At 39.6% G+C, this 19,767-nt stretch overlaps 1 protein-coding gene across 4 annotated transcripts in view; it reads left to right on the top strand.

Annotated features, from left to right (window-relative positions):
- Window positions 1-1,112: 1,112 nt before the first annotated feature.
- The window catches only part of LOC119845389 (lethal(3)malignant brain tumor-like protein 4), a 70,151-nt gene continuing 51,496 nt past the window's right edge, over window positions 1,113-19,767 (top strand). Inside the window, exons 1-10 of one of the 4 annotated variants that reach the window (XM_043506187.1) lie at window positions 1,113-1,312; window positions 6,125-6,287; window positions 6,912-7,029; window positions 8,194-8,365; window positions 11,181-11,238; window positions 12,386-12,474; window positions 15,499-15,603; window positions 17,289-17,424; window positions 17,901-17,992; window positions 19,161-19,312. In XM_043506187.1, the coding sequence (XP_043362122.1) occupies window positions 1,256-1,312; window positions 6,125-6,287; window positions 6,912-7,029; window positions 8,194-8,365; window positions 11,181-11,238; window positions 12,386-12,474; window positions 15,499-15,603; window positions 17,289-17,424; window positions 17,901-17,992; window positions 19,161-19,312 (1,142 nt within the window). In that variant the 5' untranslated portion in view covers window positions 1,113-1,255. Of the gene's footprint in view, window positions 1,313-3,330; window positions 3,408-6,124; window positions 6,288-6,911; window positions 7,030-8,193; window positions 8,366-11,180; window positions 11,239-12,385; window positions 12,475-15,498; window positions 15,604-17,288; window positions 17,425-17,900; window positions 17,993-19,160; window positions 19,313-19,767 lie in introns of those variants that run through there. The other 3 variants (XM_043506186.1, XM_043506189.1, XM_043506188.1) reach the window with 3 other exon arrangements.

Genomic DNA, 19,767 nt, shown 5'->3' with positions numbered 1-19,767 from the left:
AAATAATCAGATTGCGATGCTTATAGCTGACATCAACAGCGGACTTAGTTTTGTTCAGAGGTGCTTAGAAGTACTGTTTGCAAATGTCCATCCCACAAATGAATTAATCAGGTTAAACATACAGCACTCCCTAAGCTGCTTGAATTAGAGATACATGATTGCATGGAGTGAGACTTGTCCTACCTTAAAGGTGAGCTTTTGACCTCCAGTGAAATGAAGTTCTGCCTTGGAACATGATGATGATGTGATGTGTAAGAGACTTTGACATCAAATGGTGGTATGATTTCCCCATGGCAGTTGAAGCCTGTTTCTGTAGGACAAGGATTAAATTGAATTTGTCCCTGGTATGGCCTGTTTTTACTAAGGTAACATCGTAGGTTATGTGGTCAGATAGGAAAAATAATAAAACTTCTAGTTCAAGAATGAGAAGTGAATTTCCTTTTTTTTAAGCAGCCAGTTTTTTCAGTATTCGTATTATTTAAATTGTATATGCCAGGCAATGAAGTACAATTTATTGATGATTGATTATTGCATATGAAATGCTATATTAGTATTGTTGCTGTCATCAGATACACTTAGTCCACATAGCAATATAGCTTTTAGTTGATTCTCCTGCTGGATATTTCTACTTAACTTCTATATGGTTGCAAAGCAGTCCTAGAGTGTAAACACTGTAGGAGGTGACGACCAATAACAGTGCAATCTGCCAGTGCTGCTAAGAAAATACTACTCTTTAAAATTGTTTAATGCACCCCAGTGCCACAGCAATATGGGGGTATGTGCGCATGTGTATGTTGGCCCAAATCCTAGTCCCATTTAAAATCAATTGCAAAGCTCCCATGGCCTTGAGAGACCAAGGTTTTGCCCATAAACTGTAAAATGGACAATAATTATGCAAACCCAATTGAGCGTCACAGCTTTCTGTTTTGTAATTTTGTCCAGAAACTGCATATTTGTTTCACCCCCCTCCACCGCCTTTTTTTTTAAAGTGCCTTGAGCAAATTACAAGTTGACATTTTTTCCATCTTTTGAAAGCCATTAACTATATGAAGCATAAGCAGCATCACTTAAAATCCTTCATGAAATGTAAGTGACAGGCCTGTTGATTCTGTGCCTCTCTTTTGTTTTGTTTTCAACCCCTAGTTTTCTTTCTTAAAAATTTAAAAACAAACAAACCCAAAGGCTAAGCTGAAAGATAGAACAGAGTGTCTCGGAGAGAAAACCCACTATCACCCCGACTGCAGATTTCAATGTAATGGGTGCCTTAGACTGGAAAGACGGCATTGCTACCTTGCCAGGTAGCAACATACAAGTAAGAAACCAAGGAATAGGGTAAAAAAGTGAGCAAGCATTTAGTAATGCATGGGAAGTTAGCACATGTTCTTTTCTTTGGTTAGAAAAAAAGACTTGCTTTAAAATGATTATCCCGTCAGCTGCTACTACAACAAAACAGAATTGGAGTCACCAAACAAGTAGTGAATTCCTAGTGAGATGTCTGGATTTGATTTTTTTTTGTTTTTTTTGTTTTCCTCTCGACTCTTGTTCAGTTAATTTAAAGTGTCATAATTATAGCTGCAAGGAGGTATTTAAGAGCCTTCATTCATTGCTACTCATACATTTAAGGCCTGGACTTGCCATTTCTCAGCTGTGTGGGTACACCTTATTCAGGCAAGAAATCCTGTTAAATTCAGCCCATAATGAGCAAAGGCTATTCTCACGAATGAATATTTGTAGGATATTGCTTTAGTATGGTTGCTTTATTATGTTTGTGATTATTTTCTAAGCTATTGTCTAGCTACATCTTTCTTATTGATAGTGGCTGTAATGTAAATAAATCACAGCTGAGATTTTTGGAGGAGGTTGTTCACAAATATGGTAGAAAGAAAATGACCCCATTAGTTTATTGTGTTTTCCAAGTTGCCTGACAGACTTATTTCAGTTGTACTTTTAAAATTATTCAGGCCATATTTTCACTGATTTTTTTGGATGTCTAACATGATACCTTTCAGAGTAGCAGCTGTGTTAGTCTGTATTCGAAAAAGAAAAGGAGTACTTGTGGCACCTTGGAGACTAACAAATTTATTTGAGCATAAGCTGTAGCTCACGAAAGCTTATGCTCAAATAAATTTGTTAGTCTCTAAGGTGCCACAAGTACTCCTTTTCTTTTAACATGATACCCTGAGCCTGATTTTTTTTTTTAAAGGTTCTGAACGTTTACAGCTCCAACAAAGTGAACTGGAGCTGTGGGTACTCAGAGCCTCTGAAAATCAGGCTCCACATGTCTCAGATTAGGCATCCATTCCAAAATCAGTGGCCTCACTGGAAAACATTGGTCTTTTTCTTTCACTTTTCCCCCTCCCTTTTCTTTGAAAAATCTGCAACCCAGTCATTCAAAGCTTACTTCAGTCTATGAAGCAAATTCTTCCATGGCGTATCTCCACAGAAGTCAAAAGAATAAGTGCATGCATGACGCTGTATGTCTGAAGTGTTTTGATCAATATATGAGATGTGAAATCAATGGGAGTTTTCCTCAGGTTTTATGTCAGTATTACAGAATCAAGTTCATGGAGTTCCTAGGAGTCCTGGGGTTTTGTTCAAATTGCAGTTTGGATAATTACTTTCTAATGGCTAACTTGTCTCCTGTACTCCCCTGTACTTTCATTTGGAGACTTTATTCTTCACTTCCTAAAAGAAAACCTCTTGTTCTCTTAAATAGCAGTTATATTCCTCCCCAGAGATGGCTGTGTTTGATTCTGGAATAACAGTGTAGTGTCTGCAAAGCATGATGGGATTTATTCAGAACCATTTAAATTCAGGATTACCAAATACAAAGGTGAGGCCTCAGGTACCACAGTGACTGAGTGTGGTACAAATGTCCAGGTTGTTCATCATTAACTAGCCTTGCAGGTGTGCGTCTCACTATTATGATCCAAAATAAAGGTGTTCTGTTTTGTTTTCACTGTCCAGTTCCCTTTTATTTTTTGCCTCTTTTTTTCCTCCTCCCTCATGTATGTCAGAATTCTTGCATGTGGAGAGGAAAACAGCACAGTTACGTTTTTCGTAATTTCCGTTTCTTTTGTCTCTTATTAAGGAGAATGTTTTAAAAAATTTTCATGTGACTTTAGAGTTAGTGAATATGCTGTACTGCAGTTTTGCAGATTGAAATCCTCTGTTTAACTCGAGAGCAGGTACAGTGCAGGCATTAGCAGAATCAGCCACCCCATATACTCATGTGCCTTGTCCTTGATCAGAAGGAACCTCTAGGAGTAAGAGTAGAGTTCAACTCCATGGCTCATTCAGTCTTCAGAGACTTCTAATAAAGACGCCAGTGGTGGTGATGGTTTTTCTGATGAGAATGCTTGTGCGCTGGAAAGTGGACAGAGCCCCGCCAGCACATGTGCTCTCAGGTGAGCCATCAGATGGTAACATAACAATGTTCTGTCACTACCGGTTTGGGCTGGATTTGAGTTGATGATTTATATCTAAAAGGCTCTGTATATCTCATTATTTTCAAGAATCTAGTCCCTTAATGCAAGACTGCTTTAATATCCTTGCTTCCTTCAGTAGTTAGCTCTGATGCTTAATGGGACACCAGAGCTCTGGTGAGGCTCCACATTGTGACTTTTTGTTCACAGTATCAGTCTGTTACTATTGTATGGATTTCTGAGGAACCCTCAGCCTGTGATATCTTCCATCCATTCCACTAGTGTTCTTCCACCATTTCAAGAAGGAGTTAGTTTTCTCATTAAACTGATGTAAAGACCCCTATAGAAAAGCCCATCAGAATCCCATGTATATAATTACCATTTGTTTGGGGTGGGTTATCTTTGCTCTCAATTAAATAAAAATAATACTCTTGGTTACTTTGGGATTCAAGGGCAGAAATATGTTTCTTCTGGTGCAGCGTTTTTGAAGCTGTGAGGAATACAGGCTGCAGCTCAAACGAGTGGGGAGAGGGTTTTGGGGAGAGCTTTTATAAGCTATGGGTGGAACTGAGTTAGCGATATTCTGAACAGTAAGGTTGAAGGAGAGAAGGAAGAGATGCTTCTGTCAGTGGGCCTAAGCAGTCAGGGCTAGTGTTTTTGTGAACTGGGTTTGGTGAGGTGGAGATTTGTTATGATTTTTAAGGAGTTATATACAATCTGTATGCTAGTGTGAATGGAAACTCTGCCACAGAGTCTGCTAGCGTGAGTGACCTCTGGTAGTTTATTTCTCTTGTTGTTGGTAGCCATCTCCATATTGCAGAGGATATTGAGATCTGAGGGAATGGCAGTTAGTTTTTGTTTGTTTTTGTTGTATAATTAATTCCAAGATCATAAGAAAATCATTCTTCCTTGTGAAAAGAAAAGGAGTACTTGTGGCACCTTAGAGACTAACAAATTTATTAGAGCATAAGCTTTCGTGAGCTACAGCTCACTTCATCGGATGCATTTGGTGGAAAAACCTTTTTTCCACCAAATGCATCCGATGAAGTGAGCTGTAGCTCAAGAAAGCTTATGCTCTAATAAATTTGTTAGTCTCTAAGGTGCCACAAGTACTCCTTTTCTTTTTGCGAGTACAGACTAACACAGCTGCTACTCTGAAACCATTCTTCCTTGTGGTGACCTTTGCATACATGCACTTATAGACTGCGCTTACTGGCGCTGTGCAGGAACTTGCTAGAAAAGCAGTGTCTGCTTGGACCAAGCAAGCACCCCACTAGGGCCCCAGACATTTGAAGCCAAGGTTGTAAGAATCCATGCAGTTCCCAGCTGTCTCAGCTCCTTCCTTTTCCATGGCTAGCTGTGAGTATAGACACCTTTGCTCTGTGTCTGGAAGGATTTTCTTGTTTGTTCACTTTTTGCCCAAATTTCCTGATAGCTTGTTATAGTTATTGATAGTGTAGATAGTTTAGACAAATTTTAGGTCATTCCTGACCAGTGATACAGTTTGGATTTCCAGAATGACTCAATTTGGGTTCTGGGTTTGTATCCAGTCCAGACTTTAAAGGACTTTAAAGTACTGTAGTATGCGTTGTTTTCTCTCAGCTTCCAAGAGATACAAGCCCATACCTGCTGTTATCTGTTCCTCAGGGGGAGCTGATCCCTGGACTGTTGTTCTGCATGCCCGATCTTTACACCTTGAGGTTGAAAGGACAGTCATGTTCCTCTCCAGTCTGTCCTGAGGGGAGACTCTGATATAGCCCTGTGAGCTAGACTCTCTGATCCACCTTTGGGTCAGTACCCCATTCCAGTGAAGGGATCTCTTCTATTTGTTAGACTTCTACAAGCAGGATTTTGCAGAGGCCACCCTGTAGAAAGAAGAAAGAGAAGTTACCACCCAGTAACTATAGTTCTTCAGTAATGTTGCCTCCCATCTTCCTGTAAAGTTCATTTGCCAGAGGGCTCTTGAGTTTAATAGAAGGAATTGATGGGATTGAGAACTGCATGACCCCTTATAACTCTAACTTAAAATACTTAGTGCTGTGAAGGACCACAGGTGCAATCCCTGCTGATGCTGCATTTATGGAAGGTTCCCAAAGCCCAAAGATATGGTAGAGTGCATGTGGGGGCGGGGGGGAGGGGCGTCTCATCCTACAGGTGTGTGTAGTATTCTCCAAAGAACTGCAGTTGCTGGTAAGGAACCTCTTTCCTAACAGTTCCTACTTGCTAGAAGATTTTTAGGTGGGTTGCTACTGTTTGGTAACTACATTATTGTCCATTTATTCACCATAGGATAACTCTGAAAACTCAGAACAGGGGTTTTGGCCAAGTTGCTGCTCTCTTTCAGAGGACATATAAGTCGCTCCAGTTTGTTTGCTAGAAACGCTGTAGGTTTGAATTATATAAAGGGAAAAAATATGAAGCACATAAGAATAAACGTAGCTTTTCTGTATTAACACTGAAGCAGATCAATAGCTTTTTTTATGAGACCACCACTGAACAGGCATTTCCTGGTAAAATAGGATTTTTTTGTGACACTGTATTTTATGGAAAGCAGTTTCTTTTGCCAGTAGCACTTCAGTATGCACTAGCTCCGCTTGCATACTGAATCTCATGCACTGTCTTTCCCCCTTTGAAGCCAGTCTGCTGCTGTTTAGTTTGCTTGTCTTCTTTAGCCGCTTCCTCTCTTTTGTTACCTGCAGTTCCGTTTAAGTGAGTTTGGAACATTAGAAATCATTACTGAAGCAGAAGCCATAAAAACTCTCTTGGCTTCAGTAATAAACGCCAAAATAGCCAGCTTTAACCCTGGTGCTTCCACTCCGGCTGCAACCAATACCACTGCGGCCTCTGGCACTGATTCTGAAGGTGAGCTTTGTGCACTGCCGAGGGACCAAATACACAGCTTGATAGGATGATATATAGAGATATTTTCAGATACTTTTAATGGGATACCTATAACAAGGCTTTTCTAGGGCCTCTTAACAGAGGTTTTCAAGAAGTATGAAAAATATATGTAAAAACTGACTTTTAAAACACATTTGCATGTTACAAGCACCCCCAAAAAATTTTTGACTTTTGATAAAATTTCAAACAAAATTTGAAAATTTTTCACTTTTGACAAAATTTCAAACAAAATTTGCACTTGTCTCAAAGCTATAGGGGCACTTAAAAAAAAGTCTTCTAATTGGACCCTGGTTAGAGCCTTGAGATTTAATTCTTTGACACCTTTACAGGGGAGCATGAATTTCCCTAATATTAAAATATCACACCTTCTTTAGATATGAGTGGTTTGGGCTTTAATGGCAGAAAACACTCTCTTTAAATACCAGATCAGAGATAATAATTACCTCTCTTAAAGGGGGTGTGAGGCTTAGTTAATGAAAGTTTATAAGGGGCGTTGGGAGAGCTCCTTGGATTAGACTGAGAGGTGATGCATTTAAAAACTTTACAACTTTTTCTTTAATCATTGTCCTCGTTCCTCTTCTGCAGAGCCCAAAGACAAAGTGCCTAGTTCTGACATCCCAGCCTGTGAAACCTGTGGGAAAATGGACTGCTTGGAGAATGGGAAGTTTTGTATTCGAACCTGTGCTCAGCAGCATAAAGACATGTAAGAAACCTCATATCATTTTCCTGTTTAATGAGAATTTAACATCTGTGGAAGGCGTTGCAGTGACAGCAATAGATCAACAGAGCAGGTATCAGCACAGCACTGGCAGCAGCAGTGCAAAGCCTACTGATCACCCTAGTCCTGTCCTGAAGTACCATCTATAAAGAAGAGAAGAGAGTTCGCTCTCCAGGACCTCAGTCTTTGGCCTCTCTGCCAAGATTGCCAGCAAAGAGGTCAATTAGTGCCAGCTGCTCAAGTCTGGCTGCATTGCCACTGTGTGTGCTGTACCTGCTCAGGAGATACATGCAGGATTTAAGCCTCCTGGTCTGTCAATCTGACATTTCCCATGAAGAAGGATGGTCCGTTGGTTAGGGTATTAGGCTGGGACTTGGGAGACCCAGGTCATCTCCCTGCTATGCCACAGATTTCCTGTGTGACCTAGAGTAAGTCACTTAGTCCTTTTATGTCTCAGTGCTCCAGTTGTAAGACAGAGATAATAGCACTGTACATTCCTTTCTGTACATTCAATACCTTTCTGTACATTCCTACCTTACAGAGATGTTGTGAGGGTAAATACATTAAAGATTGTGAGGTGATCAGATACTGTGGTGACAGGGCCATATAAGTAGAATTGGCAGAATTTTATTTCTATAATTTCAACAGGTAATATCAATGTTTATTTTTAAGCATTTTATTAGATTTTTATCTATTTAAATTTTCCCAGTTCTACAAAATTATAGAGGGGGTTCAGATAATAATTTTATGACAGTAGACACTGAGATTCAAAAAGTTAAAGCTTTGTAACAGTTAAAACACAGTCAACATCACATACCAAAATAAATATAGTAAATATACTTAAAGCAAACTTTAATAAGGTTTCAGGCAGCATTTTTCTTTCTTTTCTGTCTGTACATTTAGATTATTATCGATGAAAAATCTTTTAGTTGATTTGTATGTGAACAAGGAAATCAGTATTTACACACGTGTACTGATAAAAATCTAATCCTTCCTCACCTATATATAAGTTTCTAAGATAGATAGAAAATCTGGCTCTTCCCACAAATATTAAATTCAGTTCTTATTTGCCAGCCCAAGCCCTCCACACAATCCATACACTGGTTGTAGAACAGGTTTTTTTTAATTTTAAATTGTGGCTGTTTGCAGTGACTCTCAAGACATCCCAGCTGATTGCAGAAACAGAATAAGCAGTAGAAACCTTAATGTCAGCATTGGCTGCCAGGTTAATGAGACTAACAGACCCCTCAAGCGACTCCGAAGGAAGAGGAAACTTCTTCTGGATTCTGAGGATGAGGATGAAAATGTAGATGATGATGAGGTAAACGAGATTGGCGTGCACTTTGGTTGAATGGAATTGTAACAAACAAGATTACTTGTCAATATACAAAGAAAATCAAATCAAAGGGTGTATTCTGTGTACGCTGGTGGGCTCCATGAATCTTTCGGACTTGAGTCTGACCTCATTACACCGGTGTAAATTGGGAATATGTCCACTGAAATCAATGGAGTTATGTTGGTGGAAAACTGACATGAAGTCGCAATTGAGTTTTTAGACTATAATTTGTCCACACCTATAATTTACATATCTAGTGCCAGAGAGGTGCAGAGTCCTTTACAGTCATAAAAATATATACACGGCAAGGTCCCTGTACCTAAGAGTACAATCTAAAGCCACATTACAGAAAACTATACTATCAACATTTGAAACAGACTTTGGAACTTAAGTTCAGTGTTACACATGCATTGGATGTGCTATCTGCAGACCTTTCTGTACATTAAAATATCTAGAGACTAATAGTAGGAAAACAAAAATATCCCAGCAGTGTTGAAAAAACTGTAGTGTGCCTGTAGTCACAGGTGAAATAAATCACTGATATTTTTTGCTTGAGAAAATTATATCCCTTCTTTGCCACTAAATCCCTCAGTCTTTTCAAATTTAGGAGTTGTACCACATGGTTTTCTTCTTGTCCTTCAAAACACTGCAAAACCATTTCTGAGGCATGACTTGTCCATTACAAAGGCACTTTCACCAGAGCATGGGAAGGTCGATACACCCATCCTCGGAGTGCTTGTGACCTCTGCTTGCTGTTTAAATACATAGTCTTGTACCTTGCTGATCAAGGGAAAGAAGCTGTTCACAAGATCAGTGTTCATAAAATCAGAACTCTACTGTCCTCTGTTTGAAAGGTCCACACTCCGCTACTTGATATGCAGGCTGCCATGTCAGAGTATTTTTATTTATATTCATGTGTTTTGCTTGTTTTGTGACACTGAGCTCAGCTGGAGCAGTTACTGGTGACACAGGTTGAAGTTTCTTATGTTGCGTAAAGTTTTATTCATCCCATTGTTCAGCTTTTATCTGAGGGGTTGTATGCAAGACATCAAAACTATTTTCCTTCGTCCATCTTCCCCTTCCTTTTCGCCTGCCCTCATTTAAAAAAAAAAAAAAAAAAAAAAGCTTTTAAAGGGCATGGGACATATTTTGGCTCTGATTTTCAAATTTTGCCTTTCTTGCTTTGCTTCAAGAAGTGACAACCCTGGATGAACTAACATGATAACATTTCTTCTTTGTAGTTTACAAGTTATTGGACATAATCTGTGATGTTTAAAGACAAAATACAGTTTCTAGAGGTGTCTTTTTGTGACAGCAGTTACTCAGAACTTCTGTTTCCTTCAATGGCTGGTGAAATATCCTTTCTATGTATCCACGCACTAGCATAGATGAACACAAATTTGTGTCAAGTATCAGGGGGTAGCCATGTTAGTCTGTATCCACAAAAACAACAAGGAGTCCAGTGGCACCTTAAAGACTAACAGATTTATTTGGGCACAAGCTTTCGTGCATAAAAAACCACTACTTCAGATGCCACTGAAGAAGTGATTTTTTTACCCACAAAACAAATTTGTGTGAATCTAATGTGTAGCATAGTAATAAGGTTGCTAATTGCTGCAAATCCTGCAGTGCAGACAATGAATTCAATCCACTACAATAGAGAGTTCAGTTTTTATTACACCATGGTGACTTATTTAAATGATCATTGATGATTCTAGTCTCCCATGTTTAAGAAGGATGAATTCAAACTGGAACAGATACAGAGAAGGGCTACTAGGATGATCCGAGGCATGGAAAATCTGTCTTATGAAAGGAGACTCATGGAGCTTGGCTTGTTTAGCCTAACCAAAAGAAGGCTGAGGGGAGATATGATTGCCCTCTATAAATATATCAGAGGGATGAATACCAGAGTGGGAGAGGAATTATTTAAGCTCAGTACCAATATGGACATAAGAATAAATAAACTGGCCATGAGGAAGTTTAGACTTGAAATTAGATGAAGGTTTCTAACCTTCAGAGGAGTAAAGTTCTGGAACAGTCTTCCAAGGGAAGCAGTCGGGGCAAAAGACCTATCTGGCTTCAAGATTAAACTCGATACGTTTATGGAGGAGATGGTATGATGGGATAACATGATTTTGGCAATTAATTGATTTTTAACTATTCATGGTAAATAGGCCCAATTGCCTGTGATGGGATGTTAGATGTGATGAGATCTGAGTTACTACAGAGAATTATTTCCTGGGTGTCTGGCTGGTGAATCTTCCCCCCATGCTCAGGTTCAGCTGATCGCCATATTTGAAGTCAGGAAGGAATTTTCCTCCAGGGCAGATTGGCAGAAGCCCTGGGGGTTTTTCGCCTTCCTCTATAGCATGGGGCACGGGTCACTTGCTGGAGGATTCTCTGCACCTTGAAGTCTTTAAACCATGATTTGAGGACTTCAATAGCTCAGACGTAGGTGAGAGGTTTATTGCAGGAGTGGGTGGGTGAGATTTGGTGGCCTGCATTGTGCAGAAGGTCAGACTAGATGATCATAATGTTCCCTTCTGACCTTAATATCTGTGAGTCTATGAGTCTATCTATGGTGGAAACAATTTGTAAAACACTTTGCGATCCTTTAGGGTAAAAGTAGCTGAATATGTAAGATCCTGCTATTACCATAATGCACTCACAGGTTTGATTTAAGAAGAATATTTCTGTTAGTAACATGTTACATCTTTATCGTACCTGCATTGTGAAATGACCACTCGGGGTGAGATAACAATATGGCTAAACTTTTTTTTTAAATCATATCTGTGTTTAGGAGAAGAATAAATCAAATAATATGAAAAGCCGCAGAAATACTAAACCTCTAAAACAAGGTGAGCTGAGCTCATGGTCTCTTTTCTTATTGTTTGCAAACTTTACCAGCTATTACAAGATGGATCATAGTAAACAGAAAAAACAAGCTCAGTGGAGCCCATTACACATTCAGAGTAATAATTACCTTTGTTAGGCACCTATTCGCTTTTTGTACATCCACCTTCTGCAGTGTATCAGATGGGATATTACAGGCTCTCGCCTCCGTTTTGGGCACAGTATAAGAACCTAGAAAGCGTGGGCCCGATCCAAAGCCCATTGAAGTCAATAGGAGTCTTTTCCCATTGATTTCAATGAGCTTTGGATCATATCTGTATGCAGCAAATTCTGAATAGAAGATGTAATGTAAATAAATAGGGAATTGTTTACAGACTTTGAAGGTGATGGGTTTAGAGATTTATTATGTACTCGAAGGGAGATATTTATAGATAATTTGGGTTAATTTTTAATACCCATTTAAAATAAAACTTTTTCTTCGTTAGTGTGCTTCAGCTAGCCTGAATCCAGACACCTGCTTTGTGATCGTATTCACTATACACGTACTAATATATTTGTTAAACAAAAGTTTGTTTGGTTTTTCATTTGATTCATTATGGGTTTATTTTCAGCTGTTGTTGTATGCCTTTTCTGTGCTGTTTTTAGTTTGAGCCCCACCCCTTATTTATGCTGCAAGATATTGGGTGGAGAAATTATTTTCCTCCTTCTGAAGTTCCCATTTTAGGACTGTCCAAGTTTTGCAGCACCAACACTCCAGTGGCAACTTGCCAGCAGCCTGTGTGCCATAACTAATTGGCGTATAATTTAACATATTTTTTTCTAATGAAAAATAGATAGTCAAAATATTGCCTGGAGGTTGTATTTTCCTCAAGGTGGGTAGCTTCTTAGTGTAGTTCACCAGCAATTAAAAGTGATGGGGATAGCAGTCACCAGCTGTGTTTGGCTCCCTGACTGAGCTTTGAGCTCCTCCGAGGCTCTTGTTACCTAATCTTTAAGCATTCCAGGAGGGCTGGTCTGGCATCTGGATCTGCTCCAGATGGTAGTCGTGGCCGTTCAGTTAGTGGGAAGGAATGGGAGGAGATGGCTGCTCTCCATTCAGCATTCTGTCCTCCATGAGATAAGTGTTATCTCTTTTTGTTTTTGATTATTCAGTTGTTCCTGGAAAGAAGACGGTATGGAACTGGGTTTCTTACTTGGAAGAGGAACGGATGCCAGCTGCTACCCTCAAACTGTTCAAAGAGGTTGGTAGCCCCTTGGATGCTTTTTCTGCTTTGATAATTCTAATGCAGCATCACCGAATTATTAATCCTTTGGTGCCAGAATTGGAGACTTCCCTGGCACCACAAGTTGCAAGTAGTGCTTGGGTTGGTATAAGCAGGTAGCATAAAAAATGTTGACTTCTAGCACCGTAAGTGGTGTAAAAAACCCCCGCTATGCATCTTCTATGGAGGCTGTGTGCTCTGGTGGTTAGAGGAAGGGGACTTGTTGGACTCCTGTGTTCTATTTCCAGCTGTACTGCTGATTTTTGCTGCATTGCAATAATAATATTTTGCACTTAAAGCGCTCTTCATTTGTAGATCTCTCAGTCCTTTGTAAAAGGGAGCAAGCATTGTTATCCCCACTTTCACTTTACAGATGGGAAAACTGAGATACAGAGAGGTGTTAAGTAGCTTTCCCAAGGACATGCAGCGAGTGAAGAATAGAACCCCACAGCTGCAGATTGAACAAGTCATGCAACCTCCCTGCCTCAGTTTCCCTACCTGTAAAATGAATAAAGCTGGTCAGCAGTTTTTTGACTCAACATTTTTTCATTTAAAAATGCCAGTTAATCATAACAAACTTTTTGTGGGAAAGAGTTGGTTTCAACAAATTTACAGTTCAAAAAAATTTGGAGGGATAAAAGGTTTTGAAGTTGTTGAAGCGTTCCATTTTTACACTTAATAAATACAAAATTGCAGATTTTTGGTTCAGGCAGACATATTTTAAAAGTTAGTTAATTCAATTTGAATAAATAAATAAAAAGCAGTCAAAATCAAAATGAAATGTTTTGCTTGACCCGAACAAAAAATACTTTTGGATTTTTGGTTTGTGAAAATTTTCGAGAATTTTGACTTTTTGTCCCAATTCAGGACAAGGAAAATTTTTAAAATCTCAAAAAATTTTGTGGAACAGGAAAACTGTTTTTCACACTAAAAACAAATATAATAATGTATCTTACCTCATGGAAGGGCTGTGAGGCTCAATTAGTTAATCCTTGTAAAATAATCTGAGATTCTCTGAAAAGTAGTATAAAGGGGCAAAATATTATTACTGAAGTTAATTCAGGGGAGGAAGAATTAATTCTCTAGATTTCAGATATGATTAGCTAATATTTGACTTGTTTTAAATCTCTTTCTCTTTTAAGGCAACAGTGGGTCTAGGTGACATTTACACACCCTTTATAGTCCTTGCACTTAATCTTGGCCACAAATAATGTTCTAGTCTGCTTCAATTAGTTATAAGTAAATCCGCTATTAGCAGATCACTCAGTCGCAGTGGAAAGGGGTAGTTTAATATCTTTTTATATGTCCTACTCATGACTGGTGGTTTTGTGATGATGATTCTAGCCTTACTAATTAAAACACTGTTAAAATTAATTGGATGCTTGAATCTTGGACTGTTATAGATTATTTTATTAAGAGGCAGTCATTACAAGTGAGGGTAGAAGTAGCATCCAGTTGCTGTGTCTAAATCAGAATACAGAAAAGTTGGATATGGTGCAACTTTATCTATAGGGCCCGAACCCGTAGGGTGCTGAGCTCCCACAAATCCCACCAACTTTGTTGGCAGTAGAGGATACTCAGCAACTTTTAGGACGTAGACCACCATAAAGTGAAAGGAAAATCTTTTAAGGTTTCACTGTATTACAGTAAGCTGTTTGCAGTTACAGTAAGCTGTTTGCAGTTCCAGTTCTTTAGGTTCTGCAGAACCTATTCTTTAGGCTTATCTATAATTGAAAATTAATTCGGATTGAGGTTGGATGTGAATTTAGAGTGTACAAATTATTCCTGAATAACTGCATGTGTGGACACTTTTCTTCAAAGTGGATTAAGCTAAACCAGAAGAAAACACTCTTATTCCAGAATAGGAACACCCACACATGGGGTATGTCTTCACTACCCGCCGGATCGGCAGGCAGTGATCGATCCAATGGGGATCGATTTATCGCGTCTAGTCTAGATGCGATAAATCAACCCCCGAGCGCTCTCCCGTCGACTCCTGTACTCCACTGCTGCGAGAGGCGTCGGCGGAGTCGACGGGGAAGCAGCAGCAGCACTGCGGTGAAGACACCATGGTAAGTCGATCTAAGTACGTTGACTTCAGCTACATTATTCACGTAGCTGAAGTTGCATAACTTAGATGTATCCCCCCCCTCTGGTATAGACCAGGTGATGAAGTTATTCCAGAGCAGCTAGTCCTGAATAACTCCACATGTAGACAAGCCCTAAAGAATGAATGTGCTCTGTTGGGATAATGACAGTAGTACGGACCCAATCCTGACACAGGCAAAAATCCCCAATGGTTTTGCCTATGGCAGGCCTTCTGGATTGGGGCCCTATAAAAGGGGTCCTTTATGTAAAAATTAAACTTGCCTTGGGACATTTTAAAAGATTTGCTTGTACCTGTAGTTAATTAAAACAGACTTCCAAGTTAGTTCTTAAAAAAATCAGATACTTTGACAGTGAGTGTTTAGAATGTCATCTGCAGATATATTAGTGACACGTGATGATGCTATTTTTGATCCATGTAACTGTGCTTGACCATTGGACATCACCTCTCATTTTAAAAGGGATACAGAACAGGAAACAACTGAGGACACCTGCATCCAGTCATGGGAAACAATTAAAAATTATGCAAGGGTAACACTGAAGTGATATCTAGTGATGATAGTTTTTGCTAAACTGAAAACCAGAAGTCTTTAGTGTTTCTGGTGACTATTCTGAAATAAGAAAAGGAGTACCCGTGGCACCTTAGAGACTAACAAATTTATTAGAGCATAAGCTTTCGTGAGCTACAGCTCACTTCATCGGATGCATCCGATGAAGTGAGCTGTAGCTCACGAAAGCTTATGCTCTAATAAATTTGTTAGTCTCTAAGGTGCCACGGGTACTCCTTTTCTTTTTGCGAATACAGACTAACACGGCTGCTACTCTGTATTCTGAAATAGGTTGTGTCTCTAAAAGTGAAATACAATTTTTTTCCCTGCAACATTAATTTCCCCACAGTATCAATCCTTCCCACAAACTAGGAATGGATTTAAAGTTGGAATGAAGTTAGAGGGACTGGATCCTGGACACCCATCTTTATTTTGTGTCCTCACCATTGTTGAGGTAATTGTTCTTCCTGGATTTGATTTCCTTTTCATTAGAAAACAACATCAGAAGTCTAAGGAGGAGTAATATTTTAGATTGTTTTAAAAAAATAAAATAATGTAAGGGCTGGGAGAAGTTTGAGCTGAAAGCTAAAGGAATGTAGTTGAGGATCTAAATTTGGAACCAGATCCTTCAGCTGTTATGTAATTCTAACTCACATGTGTACCTGTAAGGGGGCACTCCCTCACCTTAATTGAGGGGAAGCTAATGAGCTTCTCTGGACTCAGCCAGCACTAACCGGACTGTAGGCCTGGTTTGACAAGAGTAATTGGACATGGGTGAGGCCTCATTTCATAAGAAACAGGATTAGGGAGGTAAGTGGATCAGCAGGCTGGAAACAGAATGTGTGTGCTAGCTAAAATAAGGGGGAACAACCAGGGAACCATTTTACAATGGACACAATAACAATGGATAAAATAAGCCAACACAGACACACCTACAAGGCCTGCTCTGCCTGGCAGGGGAGGAAGCTGAAAAGGGGAAAATCTGTCACAGCAATGGGTGGCAGTTATGGGGAAGACTGCTATGCCTCGGAGACAACTGACTACAGGAATAGATCAGTGAAGAGGAAGATAGTCGTGGAGCCTGCCGCTCCTGAAGCTGAGTCGGGTTACCGAAAGGGGAGGGCCTAAAGATGGCCCCTAGCCCTGATCAAGGATACTAAAGCCAGCAGATAAGCAAACTGACAAAAGGGTGATGGAGAAACTGCCTAAGAGATTGAATACCCTTTTATTTATTTATTTTTTACTTTAATTCTCCCGGTCCCCAGGGAGGGAGAGGGAAAGATCCCCTTTTCCTTTGTTTGCTTGAAGAAACTCTTGTATACCACAAGCAGGGAGAGAACTCTGTGAGAGCCAGAGAAGAGCTGTAGCCCCAGATTGTGGTCCAAGGGGGCTTCCCCCAGCACAGTGCCCCAGTCAATCCCAGTGGATTGAAATGGGCAAGGATTTCAAAACCGGGCCTTAAGGCTTTGTAAAACATATACGAATAGAAATGTTTTCATAGTGTCTTTTTAAATCATTGAAAAACTGGGTTGGGTTGGGTTGGACCCTCTGCAGTTCTCTTGTAGTATGTGCAACCCAAAACATTGCAATGTAGGGCTACAGTATGAGAACAAGAAAATGAAACTGACAAGTCTTATTTTACATTGTCCAAGCTGAGGGCAACTCTACGCTACAGCACCACATCGGTGCAACAGCACTGATGTAGCTGTGCCATTGGAGCATGTCTGGTGAAGACACACTGTGCCAATGGGAGAGCTCTCTGCCGCTGGCATAGTTACTCCACCTTGATGAGAAATGGAAGCTGTGTCGGCGGGAGAGTGTCTCACACTGACATAGCACCGATGTGGACAGTGCGAAACTTGCATTGCTTCAGGGGCATGGGGCTTTTTCACACCTCTGAGTGACATAAGTTAGATCGACTTAAATGGTAGTGTAGACCAGCCCTGAGTGTAATGGAAAAAGTAAGCAAACAGCTTAAATGGAAAAAGTAAAACTGAATTTTGAAAACTAAATTAGTTTTTTAAAGTTCCTTTCAGTTTTACAAACCCAAAGGAAAGAGAGTTAATGACTTTTAAAAATAGTATTTTTATGTCATTTGTCAATGTCCCTTTAAGATAATGCAATCTCTTGTGCTTGTAGGTGCAAGGATACAGGATGCGGTTACATTTTGATGGTTATTCTGAGTACTATGACTTCTGGGTTAATGCTGACTCCCCAGATATCCACCCTGTTGGTTGGTGTGAAAAGACAGGTCACAAGCTGCTCTCTCCAAAAGGTACATGGAGAAATAAACCTGTACAAGAAGGAATACATTTTGCTGTGAACCAGCTGCCCTTAGTATCCATGTTTTGTTTCATGTCAAACCTACTTTGAATGATTTGAAGTGGGAAGACAATTGCCAGAAGAGCAAACCAATTTCTTACTGATATTCCCAGTGCTTGGCATTGTTAGTGAAAGTAATTAGCAATTCTTTATAGCGTGAGCATGCAAATCAGTGAATGTCTTTGTTCACAATTTATACTTTCTTTCTTGCATTCCATTTCCTAGAAACATTTGAAGTTTCAGATTAATGATTAGACAGTGCAGTAAAAGAGGGAATCATGTGTTAATTGAAATGCATAACCCTTGAAGATTGTACATGGGCAGGTATCATGCAAAGTTCAAATCCTTCTCTAGGTTATTTCCATTTTTGAAAAACCAATCTGAATATGGCAGGAACAAAGTAAAACAATCTCTGATCTCTTTTTCTAGGTTACAAGGAAGGGGAATTTAATTGGGTTTTGTATTTGAAGAATTGCAAAGCTCAAGCAGCCCCGAAAAACCTTTTCAAGACCCTCAGCACAGTAAGTGGTGGCATCGGGTATAATGTATTTTAAAATACGACTGATATTAAGTAAGCACTGCCTAAAACTTTGGCCAGAATATAAACATGTCCTTTTTATATGCTCAGGACAGAAGCTGTAACACTGAAGAACTTACTGGAGTCATATGGGAGCAGTTTCCCACAGCAATTTATTTGTAGGATGGGAAACCAGAGTAATTTTCTTACTTCTCCATCCCCAAGGCCCCCCACAACATTCACTAACTTCCCAGGCAGAGATATATATTTGCTCTCCTCCTTGATCTCTCTTCTACTGATTTACATTAGCATTAGTTAAATAAATTGTAATACTCTGTTTTTGCTTAGGTCTCAGCTTCTAGATGTTTGTGATACTTCCCTGTACTCTAAGAATCTCACCAGTCCTGTTTATCCAGCACTATACACAAAGGTGTTCATCCCTGAACATATCTCTGTTTGTAATGTTGTTATAGCTGTGTTGGTCCCAGGATATTAGAGGTGGGTGAGGAAATATCTTTTATTGGACCAACTTCTGTTGGTGAAAGAGACAAGCTTTCAAGCTTATCTATATCTCTGTCATTTTTCTGTTTTCACTACCACTGTTTTTTCCCCATCCTGAGTTAGTCAAGTGGACTCCTGGTTTCTTTGAACAGCACCATTTCCCATTCAGCCTAATCAAAGTATTCTTACCCTGATATTGCAAAAGGATGGAGGATTTGCTTTATAGGGATCAGGGCCTTAGCATGTAATTCTGGCTCTGCTTTTTGGACTGACCCACCTGTATAACCTGGAGACACTCACAAGCCACATCTGACTTCTCCTCCTCCATTAATATGGTAGGGCTTGCAATTCTAGTATCCATCCTCAATCAGTACTCATCACCAGAAGGGCCATCTGTAACTCTGTCTCTAAACTGCCTGGCTCTGGTGTAATTGAACATAAGCAGTATTCAGATTGCACCAAGCCATTGTTAGAAATCATGGGCATTGTTGTCAGAACACATGGAAATCTGGGCTTTAACCCTCCTGACAAGCAAGTAGTTACAGTATGATATTGTTTTCTGCTACTACAGTGTTTTGTTTAAATAACCTGAACCAAATAGGTTTGGAACAGTAATTTAAATGACCTGGCATAGAGCTTGACATACCTTTTCCCTCTATGCTATTTCTTAGCCTGTCACACCATCTGGTTTTCGGGTAGGAATGAAACTAGAGGCAGTGGACAAAAAGAATCCATCTTTGATGTGCGTGGCAAGCATCGCTGATATGTTGGATAACCGGCTGCTAATTCATTTCGACAACTGGGATGAGAGTTATGACTATTGGTAAAGAAAACTATTTCCAAACTGTATCCGCAAATACTGTGATATTTTTCTCCTTGTATCATCTTGCTATAAAGTACATGATCTCTAATACTTAGCTGCTAAGATTTTTAAGTGAGAGTGCTTTGGGTCTCCTGAATCCATTTTCAGGCTTCTAAATAAGTGGCCTTGTCACAGTTTTGAGGTAACTGCACCTGTATTTCTCTCTTCATGGTCTTTCAAGGGCATCCTCTTAAAGGTTTCTGGCTTCCAGCTATCACCTCCCTGGGGTGGAGACCTGTGTCTGACTGCCTTCTGTGAATATATTGAAATCAATGGAAGTCTTTCCCTTCAATTCAATGGATTTAGATCAGGGTCTTACTCTTTTTTGAAAATTGTGGCCTATTCTTTTATTGCACTTTTCATCTGAGAATCTCAGGGTGCCTTTTTTTAGATGGTGAATGTTTAATTTTAATAAT

The sequence above is a fragment of the Dermochelys coriacea genome, chromosome 19 (genome assembly GCF_009764565.3).
Source record: "Dermochelys coriacea isolate rDerCor1 chromosome 19, rDerCor1.pri.v4, whole genome shotgun sequence".
NCBI classification, from domain to species: domain Eukaryota; kingdom Metazoa; phylum Chordata; order Testudines; family Dermochelyidae; genus Dermochelys; species Dermochelys coriacea.
The sequence above is the reverse complement of the archived record's forward strand: the minus strand, read 5'-3'. Positions and strand labels throughout refer to the sequence as shown.